At 45.6% G+C, this 22,579-nt stretch overlaps 1 protein-coding gene across 2 annotated transcripts; it reads right to left on the bottom strand.

Moving 5' to 3' along the window:
* Positions 1 to 473: 473 nt before the first annotated feature.
* SEPTIN2 (septin 2) lies at positions 474 to 22,486 on the bottom strand. 2 transcript variants are annotated; one of them, XM_064164754.1, is made up of 13 exons: positions 22,406 to 22,486; positions 19,496 to 19,528; positions 18,599 to 18,719; positions 15,583 to 15,669; positions 14,129 to 14,252; positions 10,645 to 10,779; positions 9,181 to 9,298; positions 6,189 to 6,290; positions 5,073 to 5,218; positions 4,173 to 4,256; positions 3,107 to 3,164; positions 2,046 to 2,154; positions 474 to 874 (listed from the first exon to the last, which is right to left on the bottom strand). In XM_064164754.1, exons 2-12 carry the CDS (start codon positions 19,502 to 19,504, stop codon positions 2,050 to 2,052), a joined length of 1,089 nt encoding a protein of 362 aa, XP_064020824.1. In that variant the 5' UTR covers positions 19,505 to 19,528; positions 22,406 to 22,486; the 3' UTR covers positions 474 to 874; positions 2,046 to 2,049. The 2 variants fall into 2 exon arrangements, with proteins under 2 accessions (XP_064020824.1, XP_064020825.1); XM_064164755.1 differs by lacking the exon at positions 22,406 to 22,486 and adding an exon at positions 21,893 to 22,081.
* Positions 22,487 to 22,579: the final 93 nt, after the last annotated feature.

Below are 22,579 nucleotides of genomic sequence, written 5' to 3' on the forward strand. Positions count from 1 at the left end.
TGTTCAAGGCCAGGTCAGATGAGGCCTTGGGCAACCAAGTGTAGTGGAGAGGTGTCTCTGTCCATGGCAGGGAGATTGGAGTAGATGATCTCTGAGGTCACTTCTGACCTAAGCCATTCCAGGATTCTATGACTGATTTGTGCTCACCTACAAGACACTCTAGAAGTTATCTACAATAGAGGGAGAGATTTGAGGCAAACAATAAAGAGTACATGTCCCTCGAGGTTATATCTGAAGGAAATAAAGCCTGTCACACAAAATACAGTGTGAGTCTCAAAGAGACATTTCCTCTTATTTCTTTCCTTAAGACACGAGGCATGGTGGCAGTTTTACTGGATACTTGCAGAGGCAAAGGAGATCATCTACACTAAGCAGAGACAGGGCTGCTGGTCTCACAGACACATATCTGTCAACACTGCATGGATTGAATGTTGCAGGGATCCTTACTGAGGTGACTACAGCATGCCACTGGACAAGGTGTCACTGCCACTTATTTATTTCTAAATGTAATACAAAGTTAAAAGCAGGGAGCTAATAAAACCAGATTTAAAAAGGACTGAAAAAACAAACCCCTAATGTTGTACCAAGCTAGAAAAGTTTCAATTTCTACTTTTGTATCCTAATACAATGAAAACCTGAAAATAAACTCAGTAGAAGAATTACTAAACAAAGCCAAAGTCAGCTGTGTAGACTATATAAAAATACCAAGAGATTACATGTTGTGAAATACTTATCACCAAAGTGACTGCAATGCATTTCCATCTTAAACTCTAAACCAAACTCCCAGTCACGTGTGGAGCAAAAGGCATCCTTTCTGCTGGAACACCACCACAACTCAACTCCAGGTCTTCTTTCAGTCAGAGTACAAAATGTTCTAAAAAGAGGAGCAAAAAAAAAGAAAAGAAAAAAATAAAATCAGCTGAATTGTTACAGTTAGAAACCTGAAAGCCATGTAGGCATTTCAGAAGTCACAATGAAACAGCCACTTTGGCAGCAGTTTGAGAATTGCCTCTTTACACAATTTCAAAGACTCCTTCTGTGACTCAGGCCAGCATATATTGTATAGCCTTTGGGAAAACTTCTCTCTCCCTCCCCTTCTCTCTCCCCTTGTCTCTCTCTCTCCCTCCTCTGTCTCCCTCCCTCCCTCCCTGTCTCACTCTCTCTCCCTTCCCCTCTCTCCCTCTCTCTCCCTTCCCCTCTCTCCCTTCCCCTCTCTCTCCCTTCCCCTCGCTCCCTCCCTCTCACTCTCCCTACCCCTCTCTCTCTCCCTCTCCCTCTCCCTCTCCCTCCCCCTCTCTTTCCCCCTATCTAAACTGCAGTATGCTGGGCTGCATGAAGAGGAGTGTGGCCAGCATGTCAGGAGAGGTAATTCTCCCTTGTGAGACCCCACCTCCAATACTGTGTCCCACTCTGGTGTCTCTCATAGAACTGTTTGATCCAGAGGAGGCCACAAAGATGATATAAGGACTGGAGTACCTCTGCTGTGAGTATAGGCTGAGGGAGCTGGGGGTGATCAGCCAGCAGAAGAGAAGACTCTGAGTGGACCTTAGAGCTGCCTTCCAATACCTGAAGGAAGCCTACAGGAAGGCTGGAGAAGGACTTTTTATAAGGGTGTCTGGTAACAGGACTGGATCTTATGAAGAAGTTCTTCAGTACAAGGGTGGTAAGACTCTGAGACAGGCTGCCCAGAGTGGATGTTCTCCCCTGGAGGTGTTCAAGGCTAGGTTGGATGAGGCCTTGAGCAACCTGTTCTCCTTGAGAGGTATCCCTGCCCATAGCAGGGAAGTTGGAGTAGATGACCTCTAAGGTCCCTTCCAACCTAGGCCATTCTAGGATTCCATGATACATTTACACACAGAACCACAACAATGTTTAGCTTAGTTCCAAGCCATTTAACTTCACAAACAGCAGCTAAACCTTTAAGACTAGAAATGTCTGAAACCTCTGCAAACCCAGCTTGTAAGCATTTTTGGAAAGCTTATTGCTAACCACAACAATGAGCAGTTAAAAGAAAAACCTTTGAAGTGGCTGTTTAAACACCTTACCAGATTAGACAGGGTGTCCATGAACTGCAGTGTTATCTCCTTCTCCACTTTGCATCTGCAGCTGCATCTGTGCCTGCATCCTAGCAATCATCTCCTGCATGCGACGAAGCTAGAAAAGTAGAACAGAAAAACCCTGCAGCCTAATCTCACTTCAGAACAGGATTCCTTGCTGCCACCACAACATTGATTCTTCATGTTAAACAGGGAACATATATCTGCATTAACCTCATCTCCCCTCCCTGAAGGTGTTCAAGGCCAGAGCAGATGGGCCTTGAGCAACTTGGGTCTAGTGGGAGGTGACCCTGAATGGGGGTTGGAACTAAGATGATCTTTAAGGTCCCTTCCAATCCAAACCATTCCACTTAGTGCCATGGTCTAGTTGACTGGCTAGGGCTGGGTGCTAGGTTGGACTGGATGAGCTTGGAGGTCTCTTCCAACCTGCTTGATTCTGTGATTCTATGATTCTGCCTTGTGCTTCATGTCTCCACTTCAGTCTTTCTGCTGAGTTTTTGCTATTCACTGGACTTTTTCTAGTTTTGGCTACATTCTTTTTGGGTTAAGGGGACAATGAGAACACTGTTAGAGCTTTGCATTATGGATTTATCACAGTGGCAGAATAGGAAGTTCTGTTTCACTCTCTATTCCTGACAATTGCTACCATTGTTTCCTACTTCCCTGCAGAGCTGAACAGACTTCTTCCCTATCTGTAATTGCTTTCTTCAGAACCTTCCTGACAGGAGGGTGGCTCTCCCTCCTCACACAACATGCAGCATCTCCATCACTGATAAGCACACTGAAATCAGGCATTTCACTAGATTCCACTGGTTTCAATAAATCAGTATCCTGAGGCTCCTCTACACCTCTTCATGTTCCATTTTCTAATGAGCCTTAAATAACTTTGTAACAGCAAATTCTGCTCTTGCCTTTACCAATGATCAACATCACATAAGTAATTTGATCTAAATAATTTGATCTGAAGAACTGTCAAAAGATTAAAAAGTCTCCCCATAAATAAAGGCTACAAGAATAAAAATCCTCATAGTAGAGTTCTGTTATCTTACTTCAGCTTCTTTTTCAAGCAGAATCTGGTCTTTATTTACTTCTTCTTCCTCTATTTTCCTAAAATCAGAAGAATATTGTCAGTAACATGCATGCATATGCATGATTTAAATCCTCTGAACACTAGCAAAGACTTAGTTATTTTAGATTCCATTACATCTAAGACTTTTGTACATATCTGTTGGATAACAGGTACCAGAACTTGGCAAAAGCAGGGGTTAGTTTTTGCAGCTTGAACTTCAGAGGACAGGGGGAAAGGGTAAGTCATTTTGCCTGAGGAGAAAGCTGGATCTGCAGGCCAACCTACAAGCAGAGAGAAACTAACACTCCTGAAAACTGCCCTGGCATGTGACAAAACCTCTGTCAACAGCACGATGGAAAAAGCTTTGCAAAATATACCAAACCCACTGAAATGTGTCATTATGAAACCCTCTAGTGGTTGGAAAAAGAGAAGCAACTGAAAAATCTAAACCAGGAAGCACCCAATTTTCCACAAGAACTCACAAACTCAACTTTACCAACCCTGTTATTTTAGTTTCAGAGGGGGTGTTCTGCCTGCCTCTCTTAGCAGGAAAGCTGTGCCATACCCACCAGGGCTCAAAATCAGGTTGAAAGACATTCTCCTGTGACTGCTACACCAAGAACATGATTTATGTAGAGCATGTTTAATAAAAGCACAGAAGGTGGTCTTGAGTTCTCTCTTTTTAAAGGTGCAGCCCATTAGTTAATTCTGAAAAAACTCCTTTTCTTTAACATATCAGCACTGACCTACCTCACAGATTTTCAACCACCACTGCCCTACTTACCTCAAACATTCCCACCCAACTGTAGGAAAGCTTTAAAAGAAAGCAGAGATCTAACTACACCTTTTTAATTCCACAACTCTCTCTGCAGATTTAGGTAATGCTTTTATCTTAAGTCTCAGCATAAGCTGGTTGACTGGATTTGGTGCAGACTGGAACTGCCAAATCCTAGCAATGAAATGGTAGGAGGGGGCAGACACTGAGGGAGAAACCAAACAATGAATTCAGAAGAGGAAGACACAGCCTGTAACCACAAGACACCAACCTGCCACCACGTTTGAGCCTCTCAGAGCGGAAGTTCTCGTAGTGAAGATCCTGGGTAACCTCCTGGAGATCCTGCATGTGAGTGCTGGAGGAAGAAAAAGAAAGGAAAGATAAAAGACACCTGTGTCACATCAGCTTGCTTAACCAGCTCTCACATTCAGCACTGTATTGAGTCAGTGTGCTCAGCATGTAAATCCACTGACATGCTAACTTAGAAGCTACTTTAAGATGAATTGATGCAGTTAAAGTCACATAAAGAGACCACCTCAAACCCTGACATAAGCTGAGCTCCTGGGTGAGACAAGTGATGAAGCACTGCTGGGTAAGGGGGAATAGCAAAGCTTGACAAAAATCTACCAGTGGACTGTGGATGTCTACTGCTTTGCAGATATTTATCTACAAACAGAGACATTTAAATAAGCATGAAGTGTGTAGCAACCAGTTTTATGTTCCCAGGGATCTGCAGAGCAATCCAACACAGTGTCTGACAACAGAATTAGACAAAAGATTATTTTCACTGAATAAATGATGTTGGAAAGAACCTATGGAGCCTCTGTGGCCCAACCCATTCCTAGGCCTAGGCCAGCTAGGTCAAGTCTGCTTGTGGCCTCCAAAGATTCCACAACCACACCAAATGCCAATACAGTGTTTGCATAGCTACCTGGTGATAGTTTTTAGACTATCATAGAATCAACCAGGTTGGAAGAGACCTCCAAGCTCATCCAGTCCAACCTAGCACCCAGCCCTAGCCAGTCAACCAGACCATGGCACCGAGTGCCTCATCCAGGCTTTTCTTCAACACCTCCAGGGATGGTGCCTCCACCACCTCCCTGGGCAGCCCATTCCAATGGCAATAATTTAATTGGGATATACATAATTTAATTGGAATCGTCTCACTTACATTAGCATGGTCCTCAGCTTCAGAAAATCATTATGTTCTGGATTCTCCACTTCAACAACACCCCATGGGTAGAGTCGGCCTCTAACTTTTTTACCTTTGGCTTCAATGAGTTGATTGGATCCCACTACACAAAATGGAATGCTGGCCTGAAAGCCAAAATGTAGAAATTACTAGTGAGGAATCAGAACAAGGAACTCCAAGAATGATTCTTGCTCTGCTCAGCACTGCACACTACAGTACTAAGTTTGTAATGCTTTTAAAACAGGAATTATCAGCATCATCTTCCAGATCGGGAAGATGAGCCACAGAGACACAGGGACTTGCTCAAGGTCTCATGGCAGGTCACAGGATGCATCTTATGATAAAGCCAGTTGGGCAGCCTGAAAAAAGTACAGTGTGTTAGATTCACAGATTGGGTTGGAAGGGATCATTAAAAGTCATCTTGTCCAACTCCCCTGCAGTCAGCAGAGACACCTCCAAGTAGAGCAGGCTGCCCAGGACTGCATCAAGTCTGTCTTGAATGTCTCCAGGGACAGGGCCTCAACCACCTCCCTGGGGATTCTGTTCCAGTGTTTCACCACTCTCATTGTAGAGAACTTCATCCTGATGTCCAACCTAAATCTGCCCTACTCCAGTTTCAAACCATTGCTCCTCATCCCATCGCCACAAGCCCTTCTAACAGTCCATTCTCAGTCTTCCTGTTGGTCCCCTTCAGATATTGAAATGCAGCAGAGCCTTCTCTTCTCCAGGTTCAAGAGCCCAAATTCTTTCAGCCTGTCTTTGCAGGAGAGGTGCTCTAGCCTTCTGATTACCCTCCTCTGGACTTGGCCCAGCAGGCCCACGTCACTTATGTGCTGGGAGTTGCAGAGCTGGACGCAGTACTCCAGGTGAGGTGGCACCAGAGCAGAGCACACTGCAGAATCACCTCTCTTGACCTGCTGGCCACACTTCTTTTGATGCAGCCCAGGATGCCATTGGCTTTCTGGGCTGCAGGTGCCCACTGATGGCTCATGTCCAGTGTCTTATCCACCAGTGTCCCCAAGTCCTTTTCTATAGGATTGCTCTCAATTTCATCATCCCCCAGCCCACAGATCCAGTCCACGAAGTCAGTCCTACCTTTAGCAGTCTGGTCTGCTCTTTAAAATCTTCATCTTCATCTGATTCTGCATCAGGCAGGTGATAAATCTTGATGCCATGCTCTTCTATTTCATCCAGAATCTGAGATTTAGAACACAAGCAATTGAGTTAGCACCCAGATAGAGTCAGTACTTCTAAATCCTGAGGTCAAATTACTTCACCAGTTAGACACAGTCTCTTCAGAAACATGGACCTATATTACAGAATGGAATCTCTCTGTGAATATTTGCTTTTAAACACCATTATTTCTTAATGATATTCAACAACTACTTGGCACAGATTTTCAGACAAAGAGCAGTGTTCAAACAACACTGTCATTTGTGGATAACACATAAGAAATTCAAGTTCTTTCAAACCTTTGCAGCCTGTTTAAACTACAAAACATCAATTCAAGAGAGATGTTGAGGTGCTGGAAATGTGTCCAGAGAAGGGCAACAAGGCTGGTGAAGGGCCTGGAACACAAACCCTATGAAGAGAGGCTGAGCTGGGGGTGTGCAGCCTGCAGAAGAGGAGGCTCAGGACAGAGCTCATTGCTGTCTACAACTACCTGAAGGAAGGGTGTAGCCAGGTGGGGTTGGTCTCTTCTCCCAGACAACCAGCAATAGAACAAGGGGACACAGTCTCAAGTTGTGCCAGGGGAAGTCTAGGTTGGATGTTGGGAGGAAGTTGTTGGCAGAGAGAGTGATTGGCATTGGAATGGGCTGCCCAGGGAGGTGGTGGAGTCACCATCCCTGGAGGTGTTGAAGAAAAGCCTGGATGAGGCACTTGGTGCCATGGTCTGGTTGACTGGCTAGGGCTGGGTGCTAGGTTGGACTGGATGAGCTTGGAGGTCTCTTCCAACCTGGTTGGTTCTATGATTCTATGACTTGGAAGTTATAATTGCTTTGAGCAGCCTAAAACTCTTTGCTCTTGCTTCTGAATTACTATATGGGACTATGGGTGACAGTGTTTAAAAACGTATCAGAGTTACAAACACAGCAAATATTTTTTTCCCTCTGTCTTTGTGACTGCTAAGAATGGTCTCTGCAGCTGGGATCCATTTGTCATGAACCCAAATTTGCTCTCTAAAATAAATTCATTTCTGCAGAATCCTGGCACAAAATGTCTGTCAAGCTGAAGTATAGGTCTCTATTTTGATTGTAAATTGGGTAAGATAAGTGTAAGGATATTCAGAATCATTGAGAAAACTGCAGTTGAAGTATTAAATACAATAGCTAAGAGTGGACCAAATGTGCCTTCTGGCAACTTAATTCTAACACTTCTAAATTTCATAGTTGTTATTCACTCATGATGGTTTGTTTTGCTGTTTATCTGCCCATAGCAAGCACAGTATCAAGTCCTGCAAGACTGAGAGCTGGGCTGGAGAAGAGAAGGCTCCAGGGAGACCTTAAAGCAGTCTTCCAGTACATGAAGGGAACGACAGGAAGGCTGGGGAGTGACTGTTTAGAAGGGTTTGTAGTGACACATTGAGGGGCAATGGCTTTGAGCTGCAACAGGGGAGATTTAGGCTGGAAAATAGGAAGAGATCCATTACAGTGAGGATGGTGAGACACTGGAACAGGTTGCCCAGAGAGGTCATGGTCCCTGGGAGTGTTAAAAGCCAGGTTAAGATGAGGCTTTGAGCAACCTGGTGTGCCCATGGCAGAGGACTGTAACTAGATGATCTTTAAGGTCCCTTCCAACCTAAACCATTCTGTGACTCTATGAATGTGTAAGAGGTCTTGTCTGTGGAAGAAAAAAACCCCAGGAATATATCAGAAGAAGGGAAGAAAACCAATTGCAGAATCAAAAAAATCTCTGAAAATGCAAATTTTCAATCACCAGAATTCTGATTGGGTAAGAAAAATATGCATGTTACAGATGCAGATACTCATCTGCTTTGTGACTGATGAAAGAGGTAAGTGAGCAATTACCATCAGCAAGTGCATTTAAATGTTTGAGCAAAGACTCAAATTTCACCTCTATTGTAATTGTCAATGCAACCAGGCTGCTACTTTGAAGGCAGCATTTTAAGGACACTTTCAGAGTTGAATGCATAGCAACTGCAAGAAGGACACTGAGGTGATGGTCCAGAGAAGGGAAATGAAATTGGTGAAGGGCCTGGAGAGGAGCAGCTGAGGGAACTGGGGTTGTTTAGTCTGCAGAAGAGGAGGCTGAGGGAAGACCTCACTGCCCTCTACACTTCCCTGAGAGGAGGTTGGAGTGAGGTGGGGGTTGGTCTCTTCTCCCTAGTATCAGGTGGTAGAAGAAGAGAAAATGGCCTGAAATTGTGCTAGGGGAGTTCCAGGTTGGGAATTAGGAACAATTTCTGTGCTGCAAGAGTGGTCAGCCATTGGAGCAGGCTTCCCAAGGAGGTGGTGGAGTCACTGTCCCTGCAGATGTTCAGGAAACGTGTGGACTTGTACTGCAGGATATGGTTTAGTGGCTATGCTTGGGTTGATGGTTGGAGTCAATCTTAAGATTGCAATGCAATCTTAGCTGCAATTGCAATCATAGCTGCAATGCTATGATTCCATAAAGAATTTATAAAGCACCAAACCATGTTTGAAATAGAATCATAGAATCAGTCAGGGTTGGAAGAGACCACAAAGATCACCCAGTTTCAACCCTCCTGCCATGGGCAGGGACACCCTACCCTAGATCAGGCTGGCCACAGCCTCATCCAGCCTGGCCTTAAACACTTCCAGGGATGGGGCCTCAACCACCTCCCTTGACAACCCACTCCAGGCTCTCACCACTCTCATGGACAATGTTACACGGTGCATAAGATTGTACTTTATTCAGCTGGAACGAAGTGATGTCGAATGAGAAAACCTCTCTCCTCAGTGATCATAGAATCAAACAGGTTGGAAGAAACCTCCAAGATCACCTAGTCTAACCTACCACCCAGCCCTATCCAAGCAACTAACCATGGCATCATGTTGCTCTAAGTGAAGTACAGCTTTTACTGGCAAGCTAGAAAAGTACTCACCCGTTTCTTCAGCCTTTCTCGCTCTTTCAGACAAAGTGTGTCAGCTTTTGCAATCACTGGCACAATGTTTACTTTGTTGTGTATGGCCTTCATAAACTCAACATCCAGAGGCTTCAGGCTAAAATTGAAATACAGAAAATCTTAAATCTAAATTGACAAAAGACTTAAGGCGAACATTAAAATGGTTTTTAAAGTTAATTTATTTTTAATTAAAGCTACGAGTTCATTTCACACCAGCAGAGATCTCTCTCCTTACACAGGGAGAATAATAGAATGGTTTAGGTTGGAAGGGACCTTAAAGATCATCTAGTTACAACCCTCTGTCATAGGTATTGGCACCTCCCACTAGACCAGGTTGCTCAAGGTCTCATCCAACCTTGCCTTAGAATCATAAATCATAGTCAACCACATTGGAAGAGACCTCCAAGATCATCCAGTCCAATCTAGCACCCAGCCCTGTCCAATCAACCAGACCATGGCACTAAGTGCCTCATCCAGTCTTTTCCTGAATACCTCCAGGGACAGCAATTCCACCACCTCCCTGGGCAGCCCATTCCAATGCCAATCACTCTCTCTGCCAACATCTTCCTCCTAACATCCAGCCTAGACCTCCCCGGGCACAACTTGAGACTGTGTCCCCTTGTTCTGTTGCTGCTTGCCTGGCAGAAGAGACAAACCCCACCTGGCTACAGCCTCCCTTCAGGGAGTTGTAGACAGTAATGAGGTCCCCCCTGAGCCTCCTCTTCTCCAGACTAAACAACCCCAGCTCCCTCAGCCTCTCCTCATAGGGTTTGTGTTCCAGGCCCCTCACCAGCTTCGTTGCCCTTCTCTGGACACCTTCCAGCACCTCAACATCTCTCTTGAATTGAGGGGCCCAGAACTGGACACAGCACTCAAGGTGTGGCCTGACCAGTGCTGAGTACAGGGACAGAATAATCTCCCTTGTCCTACTGGCCACACTGTTCCTGACAGCTCCTACAGGGAGGGGACATCCAGAGACTCCCTAAGCAACTTGTTCCAGTGTTTCATCACCTTCACTGCAAATAATTTCTTCCTAATCTCCAGTCTAAATCTCACCTCTTCCAATTCCAAGCCATTGCTCCTCAGCCTGTCCCTACAAGCCCTTCTAAACAGTCCCTCCCCAGATTTCTTGTAGCCCTCTTCAGACACTGAAAGGCTGCTCTAAGCTCTTCCTGGAGCCTTCTCTTCTCCAAGTTGAAGAGCCCCAACACTCTCAGCTTTTCCCTCTATGGGAGGTGCTTCAACCCTCTAATCATCTTCGTGGCCTCCTCTGGACCTGCTCCAAGAACTGTCCTTGTGCTGGGCAACACACCCAAATCATTCCAGCTCTTCTAGTGCTACCTTACGTAACAGTACTCTACTTCTGAAAATCTAAATCAGAAGGCACAAACCAAGCCCCAAAGTAAAATAATTTAACCATGCAAACAATGGAGAACCACTTACCCATGCCCAAAGGGCGAGATGAAATAGAAGCAGCAATGAACTCGGTTGTCTATGATGTGCCTTCTGTTCAAGCCGCTCTCGTCGTGCAGATAGTGCTCAAACTGCTCATCGATGTAAGAGATTATGGTCTTAAAACTGTAGAAAACAGATGGAGGCAAGATGTCATGCTCCTTACCACATGCTCAAGGGTTTTAGTGATGTTTCAAAGGTTATACTAATACACTAAGATGTCCTGCTGATCAACCAGCCTGCTGATGGACAAAAATCCATTGAGTGGTGCTGTAACAGTAGGACATGCATCTTGAATTCCAGAATAACATCCTCCTGCATGGGTTCTGGGATTTTATAGTAAGATAAAACATACACCCACCAGCTTCTGCAGCACATTTCTCGTGGGTCAGTATTTCTCTTTTCACTAACATTCATTATTGTTGTCTACAACTACCTGAGGAGTGGTTGTGGCCAGCGGGAGGTTGCTCTCTTCTCTCAGGTGTCCAGCACCAGAACGAGAGGACACAGCCTCAAGCTATGTCAGGGGAGATTTAGGCTGGAGGTGAGGAGAAAGTTCTTCACTGAGAGAGTCATTGGACACTGGAATGGGCTGCCTGGGGAGGTGGTGGAGTCGCCGTCCCTGGGGCTGTTCAAGGCAGGACTGGACGTGGCAGTTCAGGTTCAAAGAAATCTCCAGAGATCATCCAATCCAACCCTCCCACCAGAGCAGGATCATAGAGTAGAATCACAGAGTCAACCAAGTTGGAAGAGACCTCCAAGCTCATCCTAGCACCCAGCCCTGTCCAATCAACTGGACCATGGCACTAAGTGCCTCATCCACTCTTTTCCTGAACACCTCCAGAGACAGTGACTCCACCACCTCCCTGGGCAGCCCATTCCACTGCCAATCACTCTCTCTGCCAACAACTTCCTCCTAACATCCAGCCTGGTTTAAAAAAAACCACAGAATGGTTTGGATTGGATCACAGAATGCACTGGGTTGGGTGGGACCTCTAAAGGTCATCTAGTCCAAGGCCCTCACAGTAAGCAGAGACATCCCCAACTAGATCAGGTTGCTCAGAGCCCCATCAAGCCTGGTTTTGAATGTCTCCAGGGCCTCCACCACCTCCCTGGGCAACCTTTTCCAGCATTCCACCGCCCTCACATTAAAGAACTTCCTCCAAATTAAACCTATCCTGCTCTAGTTTCAAATCATTCCACCTCATCCTGTCACTACAAGCCTTTGTAAGATATCTGTCCCCAGCTTTCTTGTATGCTTCCTTCAAGTACAGGAAGGCTGCTACAAGGCCCTCCTGGAGCCTTCTTTTCTCCAGGATGAACAACTCCAACTCTCTCAGCCTGCAGGATCATCTAGTCCACTCCCCCTGCCATAGGCAGGGATATCTTTCATTAGGTCAGATTGCTCAAAACCTCACCCAACCTGCCCATGAGCACCTTCAGTAATGGGGCATCTACAACTTCTCTGGGAAACCTGTTTCAGTGTTTCATCATCATCACTTTTCCTTATGTGCAACCAAGTCCTACCCTATTTCAGTTTAAAGCCATTGCCCCTTGCCCTGTTAGTACAGGCCCTGATGATAAGTCTCTCTCCATCTTTCCTTCCATGTATTTAAAGGCCTTAATAAGGTCTCTCTGGAGCCTTATCCTTTCTAGTCTGAACAACTCCACTCTCTTAATCTTTCTCCATTGCTCTTCCAGACTTCTGACCATCTTTGTGGACCTCCTCTGCATCCATTCTAACAAGTGCTGGGGGCTCCAGTACTAGTTGCAGGTCTCAGTGTAGAAAGGGAGAATCACCTCTCTCAACCTGCTGGACACATTCCTTTGGATGCAGCCCAGGATACAAATGGCTTTTGGTGATGCAAGTGCAGACTGCCAGCTCATGTCCATTTTTTTTGTCCACCAGTATCCCAGGGCTGCTCTCAGACCACTCATCTCTCAGCCTGTATTGATACTGAGGATTTCCCCAACTCAGGTGCAGGATCTTGCACTTGGCCTTGCTGAACTTCACGAGGTGTGCATGGCCCCACTCCTCAAGCCTATCGAGGTCCCTCTGGGTAGCATTCCTTCCTCTAGTCAATCAACCATACTCCTCATCTGCAAACTTGCTGTGGGTGGAATCAATTCCACTATGTCATTGATCAATACATTGAAGAGCTTTGGTCCCACTATGAACCCTTGAGGGACACTACTCATTCCTGGTTCCCACTTAGACTGTGAGCCACTGCCTGTAACTCTTTGGGCACAGCCATCCCACCAATTCCTTATTCATCTAAGTCTGTTCATCAAACACATCTCTCTCCAATTTAGAGGAAAGCATGTGATGGAGACTATATGAAAGTCTCTCTGTAAGATAGATGACATCATAAGAAGGCCACCAGATTAGTCAGGCACAATTTGCCCTTGGTTAAGCCATTAAGGGTTGTGCACAAACATCTCCCTGTCTTCCATATTTTTCAACATATCTTCCAGGAGGATCTAGTTCATAATCTTACTGGACACAACAGTGAGACTGACTGATCAGCAGTTCCTAGGATCCTCCTGAAATAAATGAAGCAATATTTCCCTTTTTTCCAGTCACTGGGGATTTTGCCTGACTGCCATGACATCTGAAACATGGAAAATGGCGTGGCAACTACATCTGCCATAGGTAACCTGATGGGATGTGATGCATCTGGCTGGGTCCCTGTGGTTTCACAGAATCACAGAATGTTAAAGGCTTTGGAAGGAACCTTGAAAGATCATTGAGTCCAACTCCCCTGCCAAAGCAGGATCACCCGGGGCAGGTCATGCAGAAACAAGTCCAGATGGGCTTTGAAAGCCTCTAGAGAATGAGACTCCATAACCTTTCTGGGCAGCCTGCTCCAAGGCTCCAGCACCCTCACAGTAAAGAAGTTTGTCCTCATCTTGAGGTGACACCTCCTGTATTCTAGCACAAACCTGTTGTTCCTTGTCCTATCACGGGGCAATACCATGAAGAGCCTGGCACCTTCATCTTGACACCCATCCCTCAGATATCTATAGACATTCCTAAGATCCCCTCTCAGTCTTCTCTTCCCCAGACTAAAAAGCCCCAGGTTTCACAGCCTTTCTTCACAGGATTTCTCCTGTGATGTCCCTTCATCATCCTTGTAGCCTCCGCTGAACTCTCTCCAGTCCCTTTTAAGTTGGAGAGCCTCAAACTGCACAGAGTATTCCAGGTGTGGTCTCACTAGGGGAAAGTAAAGGGGGAGGAGAACTTGTAGACCTGTTGGACATGTAGACCTGCTGAACATGTAGACCTGCTGGACACACTTTGGAAAAGACCAATCATAACTATAGCTCCACTTCATTTATTCATTCCACTTACCACTGTTACCCCACCTTGAACAATGATGAAATGGGATACCATTCTTCATCCACAGCTCAATACCTTTGTGTACTGTGTGTAATACTCTGTGTATAATAACATAACAATACCCTCTGCACATACCAGTCTCGACAGTTGATAGCATCGCCATAGCCTGGTGTGTCCACAACTGTCAGCCGTAGCTTCACACCTCTCTCTTCAATCTCAACTGTGGAGGCTTCAATCTGCACAGTGCGTTCAATCTTCTCTGAAAGACAAGAAACTTCATCTTTCAGAACAGAATCTGTAGGACTGTCATTTTGAGATAAGCTCAAAAGATCTAACTGGCAGATGCAAGCATGTAAATATAGTCTACGCAGATTACTTTCCAAGCTTTGACAATTGCTAGACACAATACTTCAGTTGTTCAGATTTTCTTAAGTGTATGAGATTTCATATTTGCCTCTAATGTGATGTAGAAACTAAGGCAAAAAGGACTGAGGAAAAACTGTATGTAAGCAGCAATTTGGACAATACTAAATTACCTGTAATGGGTTCATTTTTGATGGCTGAATCATCAGCTAACAGGATCAGAGAATGTTAGGGGTTGCAAGGGAGCTCCAGAGATAAATCCAAGTCCCCTGCCAGAGCAGTATCACCTAGGCAAGTCATATAGGAGCACATCCAGGTGGGTCTTGAATATTTCCAGAGGTGACTCAACAACCTCTCTGGGTAGCCTGCTCCAGGGCTCCAGCACCCTCAAAGCAGAGAAGTTTCTTCTCGTGCTGAGGTGGAACCTACTGGATTCCAGCTCAAATCTGTTTTTCCTTGCCCTGTCACTGAGCACCACCAAAAAGAGCCTGGCACCTTCATCTTGACACCTGCCCCTCAGATATTTCTAGACATTCCTAAGACCCCCTCTCAGCCTTCTTTTCTCCAGGAGAAAAGAGCCCCAGGTCTCTCAGTCTTTCTTCATAGAAGAAATATTCTGGTCATCCTCATAGCTCTCCTCTGAACTCTCTCCAGCAGACCTCTATCTCTCTCGAACTGGGGAGCCCCAAACTGGACACAGTATTCCAGGTGTGGTCTCACCAGAGCAGAGTAGAGGAGGACGACAACCTCCCTGGACTTGCCTGCCACACTCTTCTTAATGCACCCCAGGATGCCATTGGCCTTCTTGGCCACAAGGGCACATTTGTGTCCCATGGATAACTTACTGTCTACTAGGACTCTCTCCAAGGATAAACTGGAGCAAGTCATTCAGCAAGTACCAAAGAGGGGGGAAATAGTGATTCTTCTATTTTTTTACAACATTTTCTTTGACTGGATTACAGTGCAGTTAACAGAGCCCACTGTAAAGCTTCCCTGCCCTCTAGCAGATCAATTCCACCACACAGCTTGGTGCCAACTGCAAACTTCCTGAGGGTGCACTCAATCCCCTCATCCAGATCATTAATAAAGACATTAAACAGGACAGGCCCCAGGACTGAATTATTTCATCTAGAAATCAATACTGAGTATGACTGAAATCCAAAGATAAAAGCATTCAGTTCCAAAACTCACTGAGAACAGAGAAATCAGAACAAAGGTGTTCTTACCAGCAGCTCCTGGGATGATTCTTTCTGGGTAGAGATCTGTCAAGAAGAGGCTGTTTATTAATGTAGATTTTCCCAATCCAGATTCACCTGTGAATCAATATGAATTCAATTTATTTACATAAGTAATTTCAGTTGCATCTAGACAGTAAGATCTGATTAACTAGAAAATCTACAACTTACAGTTTTGCTTTAGGAAACTTTATAATCAAAAAGCTGAATAACAAGTTTTACATCTCAGCTTTATAATACACTTTTCTCAGAGCTTTCACTGATGATTCAGTGAGGCAAAGTACAAGGTACTGCATCAAATTTGGGGCAATCCTAGATATCAGTACAGACTGGGGGAAGATGAGATGGAGAGCAGCCCTGCAGAAATGGACCTGGAGGTGCTGGTGGAGGAGAGCCAGTGATGGACACTTGCAGCCCAGAAGGCCAGTGGCATCCTGGGCTGCATCAAAAAAAAGTGTGGCCAGCAGATGGAGAGAGGTGATTCTGCCCCTCTGCTTAGCTCTGCTGAGACCTCATCTGGAGTACTGTGTCCAGCTCTGGAGCCCTCCACACAGGAAGGACATGGACCTGATGGAGCAGGTCCAGAGAAGGGCCATGAAAATGATCAGGAGGCTGGAGCACCTCTCCTATGAGGACAGGCTCAGGAAGCCTGGAGAAGAAAAGGCTCCAGAGAGACCTAGTAGTGGCCTTCTAGTACCTGAAGAGGGCCTACAAAAAGGCTGCAGAGGGATTGTGTTGTGTCTAAAGGCCTGTAGGTATAGCATGAGGAGCAATGGCTTGAAATTAGAAGAGATTTAGATTCTCTAGTTCTTTACACCACGAAGGTGGAAGAACACTGCAACAAATTAAACAGCCCTGGTTCCAGTACCAGCCTGAGGGATGTCGCTTGTCTACATTTGGACATATTCTAAGTGCATTCAATGAAAGATAATGTGAAAAACTATGATAAAATTCTAGAAATTAGATTATGATAACATAGCCTTATAGATATCTGACTGGATAAAAGAGTCAGTTATGATCAAATTCTAGGAAGATAAAAATAAGGATCAACTCTGCCCAACACAAAAGACAGAAACAGGATAAAAGCAACACTAGGACACTGATTTGGCAAAGGCAATGAGAGGCTTGAAACCAGACTCTTGTGGTAACTACTGCAGTCCAAAACACTCAGCATTTAAACATCTCTTGTCACAAAGGTAGATTCAGACTAGAGAGTAAGAAGAAATTCTTTAGAGTGAGGGTGGTGAGACACTGAAACAGGTTGCCCAGGGAGGTCAAGATCTAGGTGTCCCTGCTCATGGCAGGGGGGTTGGAACTAGACAATCTTTAAGGTCCTTTCCAATCCAACCCATTTCTATGAATCTCTGAATGTACTGCCTCATCTTTCCTCCTTATTTTCACTGTGCTCTCTCTTGGACAAATCTAACACACAAATAGGATTTACTTCTTGTGACACCAAGTAATAAACTAATTCTATTAGGATACTTTTCACAAAAGCCTGTTTCAAAGGTTAGGCTTACAGAGTTCAACCAAAATCAGAAGTTACAGCTCCTAAGCAAATAGAGTAAACCAGTAAAGATACAGACCCAAGCATGATTTGGGATCCTATCTAATAACATCAACTTCTCAGACCATTGAAATATTTTTGCAGGCACACCAGCTTTTTCTTTCTAGTCCAGATATCAACACAGATTCTCCATGAAATACTGAACAGAATTAAACATTACAAGTGCTAAAAGAAAATCAAGACCAATTTAGGAACTAAGTTCACATCAATAAAACCAATTCTCATTCTTCTCTTACAACAGCATTCAGAAGGTATGGGTACAGCAGAGTTCAGATTTTTTTGAACTTTATAATCATAAGGAAAATTTTAAACAGAAATGTCTCCTTAATGCTATTCTTTTAATCAGGACAAAAAAAGTAAACAAAGATTGCATTCAAATGCAAAACTAGTTATAAATTGTCTTCCAAATGGAATGCTTAGATCCAGTAAAACAGAAGGAAAGAAGCAATGATCACTGGAGTGCACAACAGAACTCCTTCACATCACCCACAAAACCATTAATATATTCAAACATGGCAGATTGAGAGGTGATTCTGCCCCTCTGCTCTGCTGAGACCTCACTGGCAGCACTGTGTCCAGCTACGAGGCCCCCAAGATAAGAAGGACATGGACCTGATGGAGCAGGTCCAGAGGAGGGCCACAACGATGATCAGATGTCTGCAGTACCTCTCCTATGGGGACAGACTAGGACAGTTGAGGCTGTTCAGCCTAGAGAAGGTTCCAGAGAGATGCTAGAGCTACATTTCAACAGCTGAAGGGGACCTACAGGAAGGCTGTGGAGGGACTGTTTAGAAGGGCTTGTAGTGACAGGACAAGGGACAATGGTTTGAAACTGGAGCAGAGTGGATTTAGGTTGGACTTCAGGAGGAAGTTGCATACTGTGAGGGTGGTGAAATACTGGAACAGGTTGCCCAAGGAGGCAGTTGAGGCCCCATCCCTGGAGATACACAAGATCAGACTCCAGTGGTCCTAAGTAGTCAAAAATACTGGAACAGGTTGCCCAGGAAGGCAGTTGAGGCCACATCCCTGGAGATACACAAGATCAGATTCCAGTGGTCCTAAATAGTCAAAAATACTGGAACAGGCTGCTCAGGGAGGCAGTTGAGGCCCCATCCCTAAAGATACACAAGATCAGACTCCATGTGGTTCTAAGTATTCTGATCTGGTTGGAGGTGTCCCTGCTGACTGCAGGGGCACTGGACAAGATGCCCTTTGAGGGTCCCTTCCAACTCACTGCAATCTGTGAATCTGTAGTTGGTAATGTGGAAAACAATTGCCCCATGAATTAATAAACCATAAAAGAAAGCTAAATGCTTCAGTAGAGAACAGCTTTCTGATGCAAGCTAAAGGCTTAGAGAAGTCAGGGCAACATTCATTTCAATGCCACATTCCCTGTGAGCAAGTGCTCACGTTGAGGAAGATCATAAAACATTTCCTTACCAACCACCATGAGAGTAAACTCAAACCCCTTTTTCACAGACTTGCGGTGAACCTGATTGGGAAGGTTTGCAAATCCAACATAGCCAGGGGTTTCTGGATTGGTAAACTGAGCAGGCTGTTGCTAAAATAGAAACAAAACAAGACAATGATAAGCAACCACTCAAGATGTACTTGTTTGTGTAACTGCTTTCTGCAGTTATTTCAAATGATTTGAGTCTACATGACAGAGAGAGAGAAATCTACACAAGTGTTTACTCAACAGTTTCCCAGTGAAGTCCAGGAAGTCTGAGAACATCCTTCTTTTAAATGGTTCTTACTCAAAACACAGTAGCAGAGTGGAAGTTCTGATGAAAATGCACTATCATAGAATCATAGAATCAACCAGGTTGGAAGAGACCTCCAAGATCAGCCAGCCCAACCTATCCCCCAGCCCCATCCAGTCAACTAGACCATGGCACCAAGTGCCTCATCCAGTCTTTTCTAGAAGACCTCCAGGGATGGTGACTCCACCACTTCCCTGGGCAGCCCATTCCAATGCCAATCACTCTCTCTGTGATGAAATTCCTCCTAACATCCAGCCTATACTTTCCCCAGCACAACTTGAGACTGTAACACCCAAACCACTACAGCATGTTCAAGGCCAGTCTGAATGGGGCCTTGAGCAGCTGAGTGCAGCTGTGAGCCAGCCCTGCCCACACCAGGGATGTTGGTGCAGATGACCTCTAAGGTCCTTTCCAACTGAAGCCATTCTATGAATTCTTATTTATCACCCACAACTTTAGTGAACACATGACCCTTAAACATGATGAAAGTTACACTTTCTGCCTTTGCAGTAAATTTAAAAGCTAAACACTTGTTTCACATTGTTACATTAGAAGACAGAAATCTTATTCTTACCTTGGACATTTTTCAGGAAGGTCAGGAACAAATCTAGAAAAAGAAGAAGTTTTTTTTTAGCTTATTAAAAACTGTACAAGGAAAAAAAAAAAACAAAACAAGTGAAAAGCCCAACAAAGAACAACAATTTTCTATCCACTGTTGCACACTAAGTTGAAAAAAGAGCAGATGTCCAGATTAGACACCCAACTATTGAAACAATATCAGCTGTTTCAGAGTGCAAGTACTTGATTTTTCAGAACTAACAAGAGGCAGAATTTACAGAAAGCATTGCTCTCAAACAATTCAAGCAAGATGAGTGTGGGGTGGCAAAGGCACTAGATACACAGCAAACCGTTTTGATGCCTGAAGAAAGTAAGGTCACATTCTTTCCGGAAATGAAGCAAACCAAACACACTGCTTCAAGACATCTTGCTACTTACAGGAAACAACTTTGAAAAGCAAAGGCGAGAAGGGCAACAAGAGGAGGAGGGCAACAAGAGGAGAAGGGCAACAAGAGGAGAAGGGCAACAAGAGGAGAAGGGCAACAAGAGGAGAAGGGCAACAAGAGGAGAAGGGCAACAAGAGGAGAAGGGCAACAAGAGGAGAAGGGCAACAAGAGGAGAAGGGCAACAAGAGGAGAAGGGCAACAAGAGGAGAAGGGCAACAAGAGGAGAAGGGCAACAAGAGGAGAAGGGCAACAAGAGGAGTAGGGCAACAAGAGGAGAAGGGCAACAAGAGGAGAAGGACAGAAAGGGCAAAGAGGACAGAAAGGGCAAAGAGGACAGAAAGGGCAAAAAGACCACCCCATTCCAAAACCCCCCAACCCAACTCATGTGTAGTATCTTTTCCACCCTCTTTCCTCTCAACATTTCCTTTCATGCTCAAGTGTTCTGTAGAGTTGACAGCTTCAAAAGGAAACATTTTCTCCTCCTCTTTCATCTGGACGCTTGCAAACTCAACCATTTTAACTTCTGAGGCCAAGTTAAGATTTTCACATGCAGCTGCATCACTTTGAGGGAAAAAACAAACCACAGCTTGCATCTAACAAAGATAAGAGTCTCTTGTCAAACAAAGACCTGCTGACACAAGAGAACTACCATGATAACCTGCACCACTTCAAGAGACCGCATAATTTACTATAGCAACATAAAGATGTCAGCATATGCTGTATCTTCAGAGATAAGCACTCGAGCTCTCCAAGACAGTCCCTAGCTTGGCTTACCCTCTAAGCAAAATGTTGTTTCCACTCACAAAGCCATATCTTACCTACCTAACTCACTTCCAGTTTTATTCCACAGATTTCATAATATCAGTGACTGATTCTTCCCATCTTCCAAGCAGAGTTTTGTCAGTGAGTTCAGCTTCAAAATGAAATGACACCAAATGGCCTGAGCATACAGCACCCTTCCATCAGAAAGCCATCTTGAAGTCATGAGTAAACCATCTGACCCTCGGTATAGAAAAGCTCTTCTTTGAGGAAGGCTTTTTGGTGGGAGTGACAGACTAAAGGTGCAAAACATTGAAACAGTTTAGTGTCATTTCACTTGAATCCAGGCTTGCTGACAAAAGCTGGAATCCTGATTACACAAAGAGTATATAAACTGGATAACATGCTTCTCAAGTGAAATTTCATGCTAAAAATAAAACCCAGTATCTCCAGCATCTGTATTTCAGTCAAGAAGCTGGTCTATGACCTATAAAGTATTCAACTACTAAAGAGGTTATCTGTGAGACCTTTATCACTGTACAAAATTGCTCTGATGGGATCTCTTCCTTCCAAGAGTGCTTCCTGCTGAGTGATGTCATTGATCTCTGCTTAAACCATTCTCCATGAGAAATTTGCAGTGCCAAACAAAACCAGATCCTGCTAGAACACAGAACATTCTTTTAGCTTGCAAGGCTTGTCTATCACCCAGCTATTTCTCAGAGGCAAGCTAGGAGGCTCCAAGAAGCTCAGGAGAGTATTTATGCAGATGGGGCTGCATTTACATTGCATTTTAATACATAGATCAAGCACAGAAATCTTTCAGGAAAGATCTTGAAGCCAAATTCTTCTCAGCGGTGTCCAGTCACACGAAAAGGGGGCAATGGATACAAACTGGAACACAAGAGGTTCGATGCAAGTGTAAAAACCCTAAGTTATTCACTCTGATGGTGCCAGAGCACTGGACTAGTCTGGCCAGAGAGGCTGTGGAGTCTCCTTCACTGGAGGCACTGAAAGCCCGCCCGGACGTGCTCCTGTGTGATTGAGTCTCAGTGATCCTGCTTTGGACGCTTCCAATCCCCACCGTTCTGTGACTGCGATCCCTCCCCCAGCACTCCCTTCAGGGCAGCTGCTGAGCGTTCCTTCAAACGCCGGAGCAGTCTTGGAGCAGTCCTAATTTTCCTCTGGAGCTGGTCAATCATGTTCCTCACCCTGTGGTTTCAACAGCCCGGATGGAGTTTTCTACGATAACGTCCTCTGAAGCATTATATGCGAACAGCATCGGAGCGATTCCCTCAGCCGGTGTCTAAAAAGGGAACCGCACCTCCGAGGCCCTCCCGTCGGCGGGTCGCAGCCGTTCCGGCCGCCTAGGCGCCCACAAGGCCCTGCGCTGAGCGGAGGCAAGCAGGCTGCTATCCATCCTTTCCGGAACCTCCAAGCAGCTGGCGGCCCAAAGTCCCTCTCAGCCCGCTTCCTCCGCACCAGCATCCCCTTGACAGCCCTCCCGGCCGCCCCGCCGCCTTCCCTCAGCTTCGGCCCGCCGAGCGCATCCCGCGAGTCTGCCCAAAGCTTTCCGGAGAGTCCCCGGAGATCTGGGGACGCGGCAGTACTTTAACGAGTTTCCTGAAGGGCCCCGCAGACGGACCCCAGCACCCCAGACCCAGGGCCGCAGGAAAGGAAAGAAGGAGCCCCGCTCGCCCCGCTCGCCCCGCTCCTCGCCTCACCTGCCCGCGCCGCACGCAGCCAGAGCCCAGCTCCGCTCCCGCGCACACCGCCGGGGGAAGGGAGGAGCCTCCGCCCCGCCCCGCCCCGCCGGGCTGGGCCCGCCCTCAGGGCGGGGCCTGGAGCTCCGCGCAGGGCCCGGTGCGCATGCGCCTGCCCCGTTCCCATAGCAACCG

The sequence above is a fragment of the Pogoniulus pusillus genome, chromosome 26 (assembly GCF_015220805.1).
Source record: "Pogoniulus pusillus isolate bPogPus1 chromosome 26, bPogPus1.pri, whole genome shotgun sequence".
Lineage (NCBI taxonomy): Eukaryota > Metazoa > Chordata > Aves > Piciformes > Lybiidae > Pogoniulus > Pogoniulus pusillus.

What these genes read in the sequence shown, in the direction of transcription:
- SEPTIN2 (XM_064164754.1), bottom strand. An exon ending in GTTTACTCTCATGGTGGTTG is followed by an intron (nt 15,670 to 18,598) that starts GTAAGGAAATGT and finishes ATTGATTCACAG; the next exon opens with GTGAATCTGGATTGGGAAAA. An exon ending in AAGCTGAGGACCATGCTAAT is followed by an intron (nt 4,257 to 5,072) that starts GTAAGTGAGACG and finishes TTCTTCCTCCAG; the next exon opens with CACTCACATGCAGGATCTCC.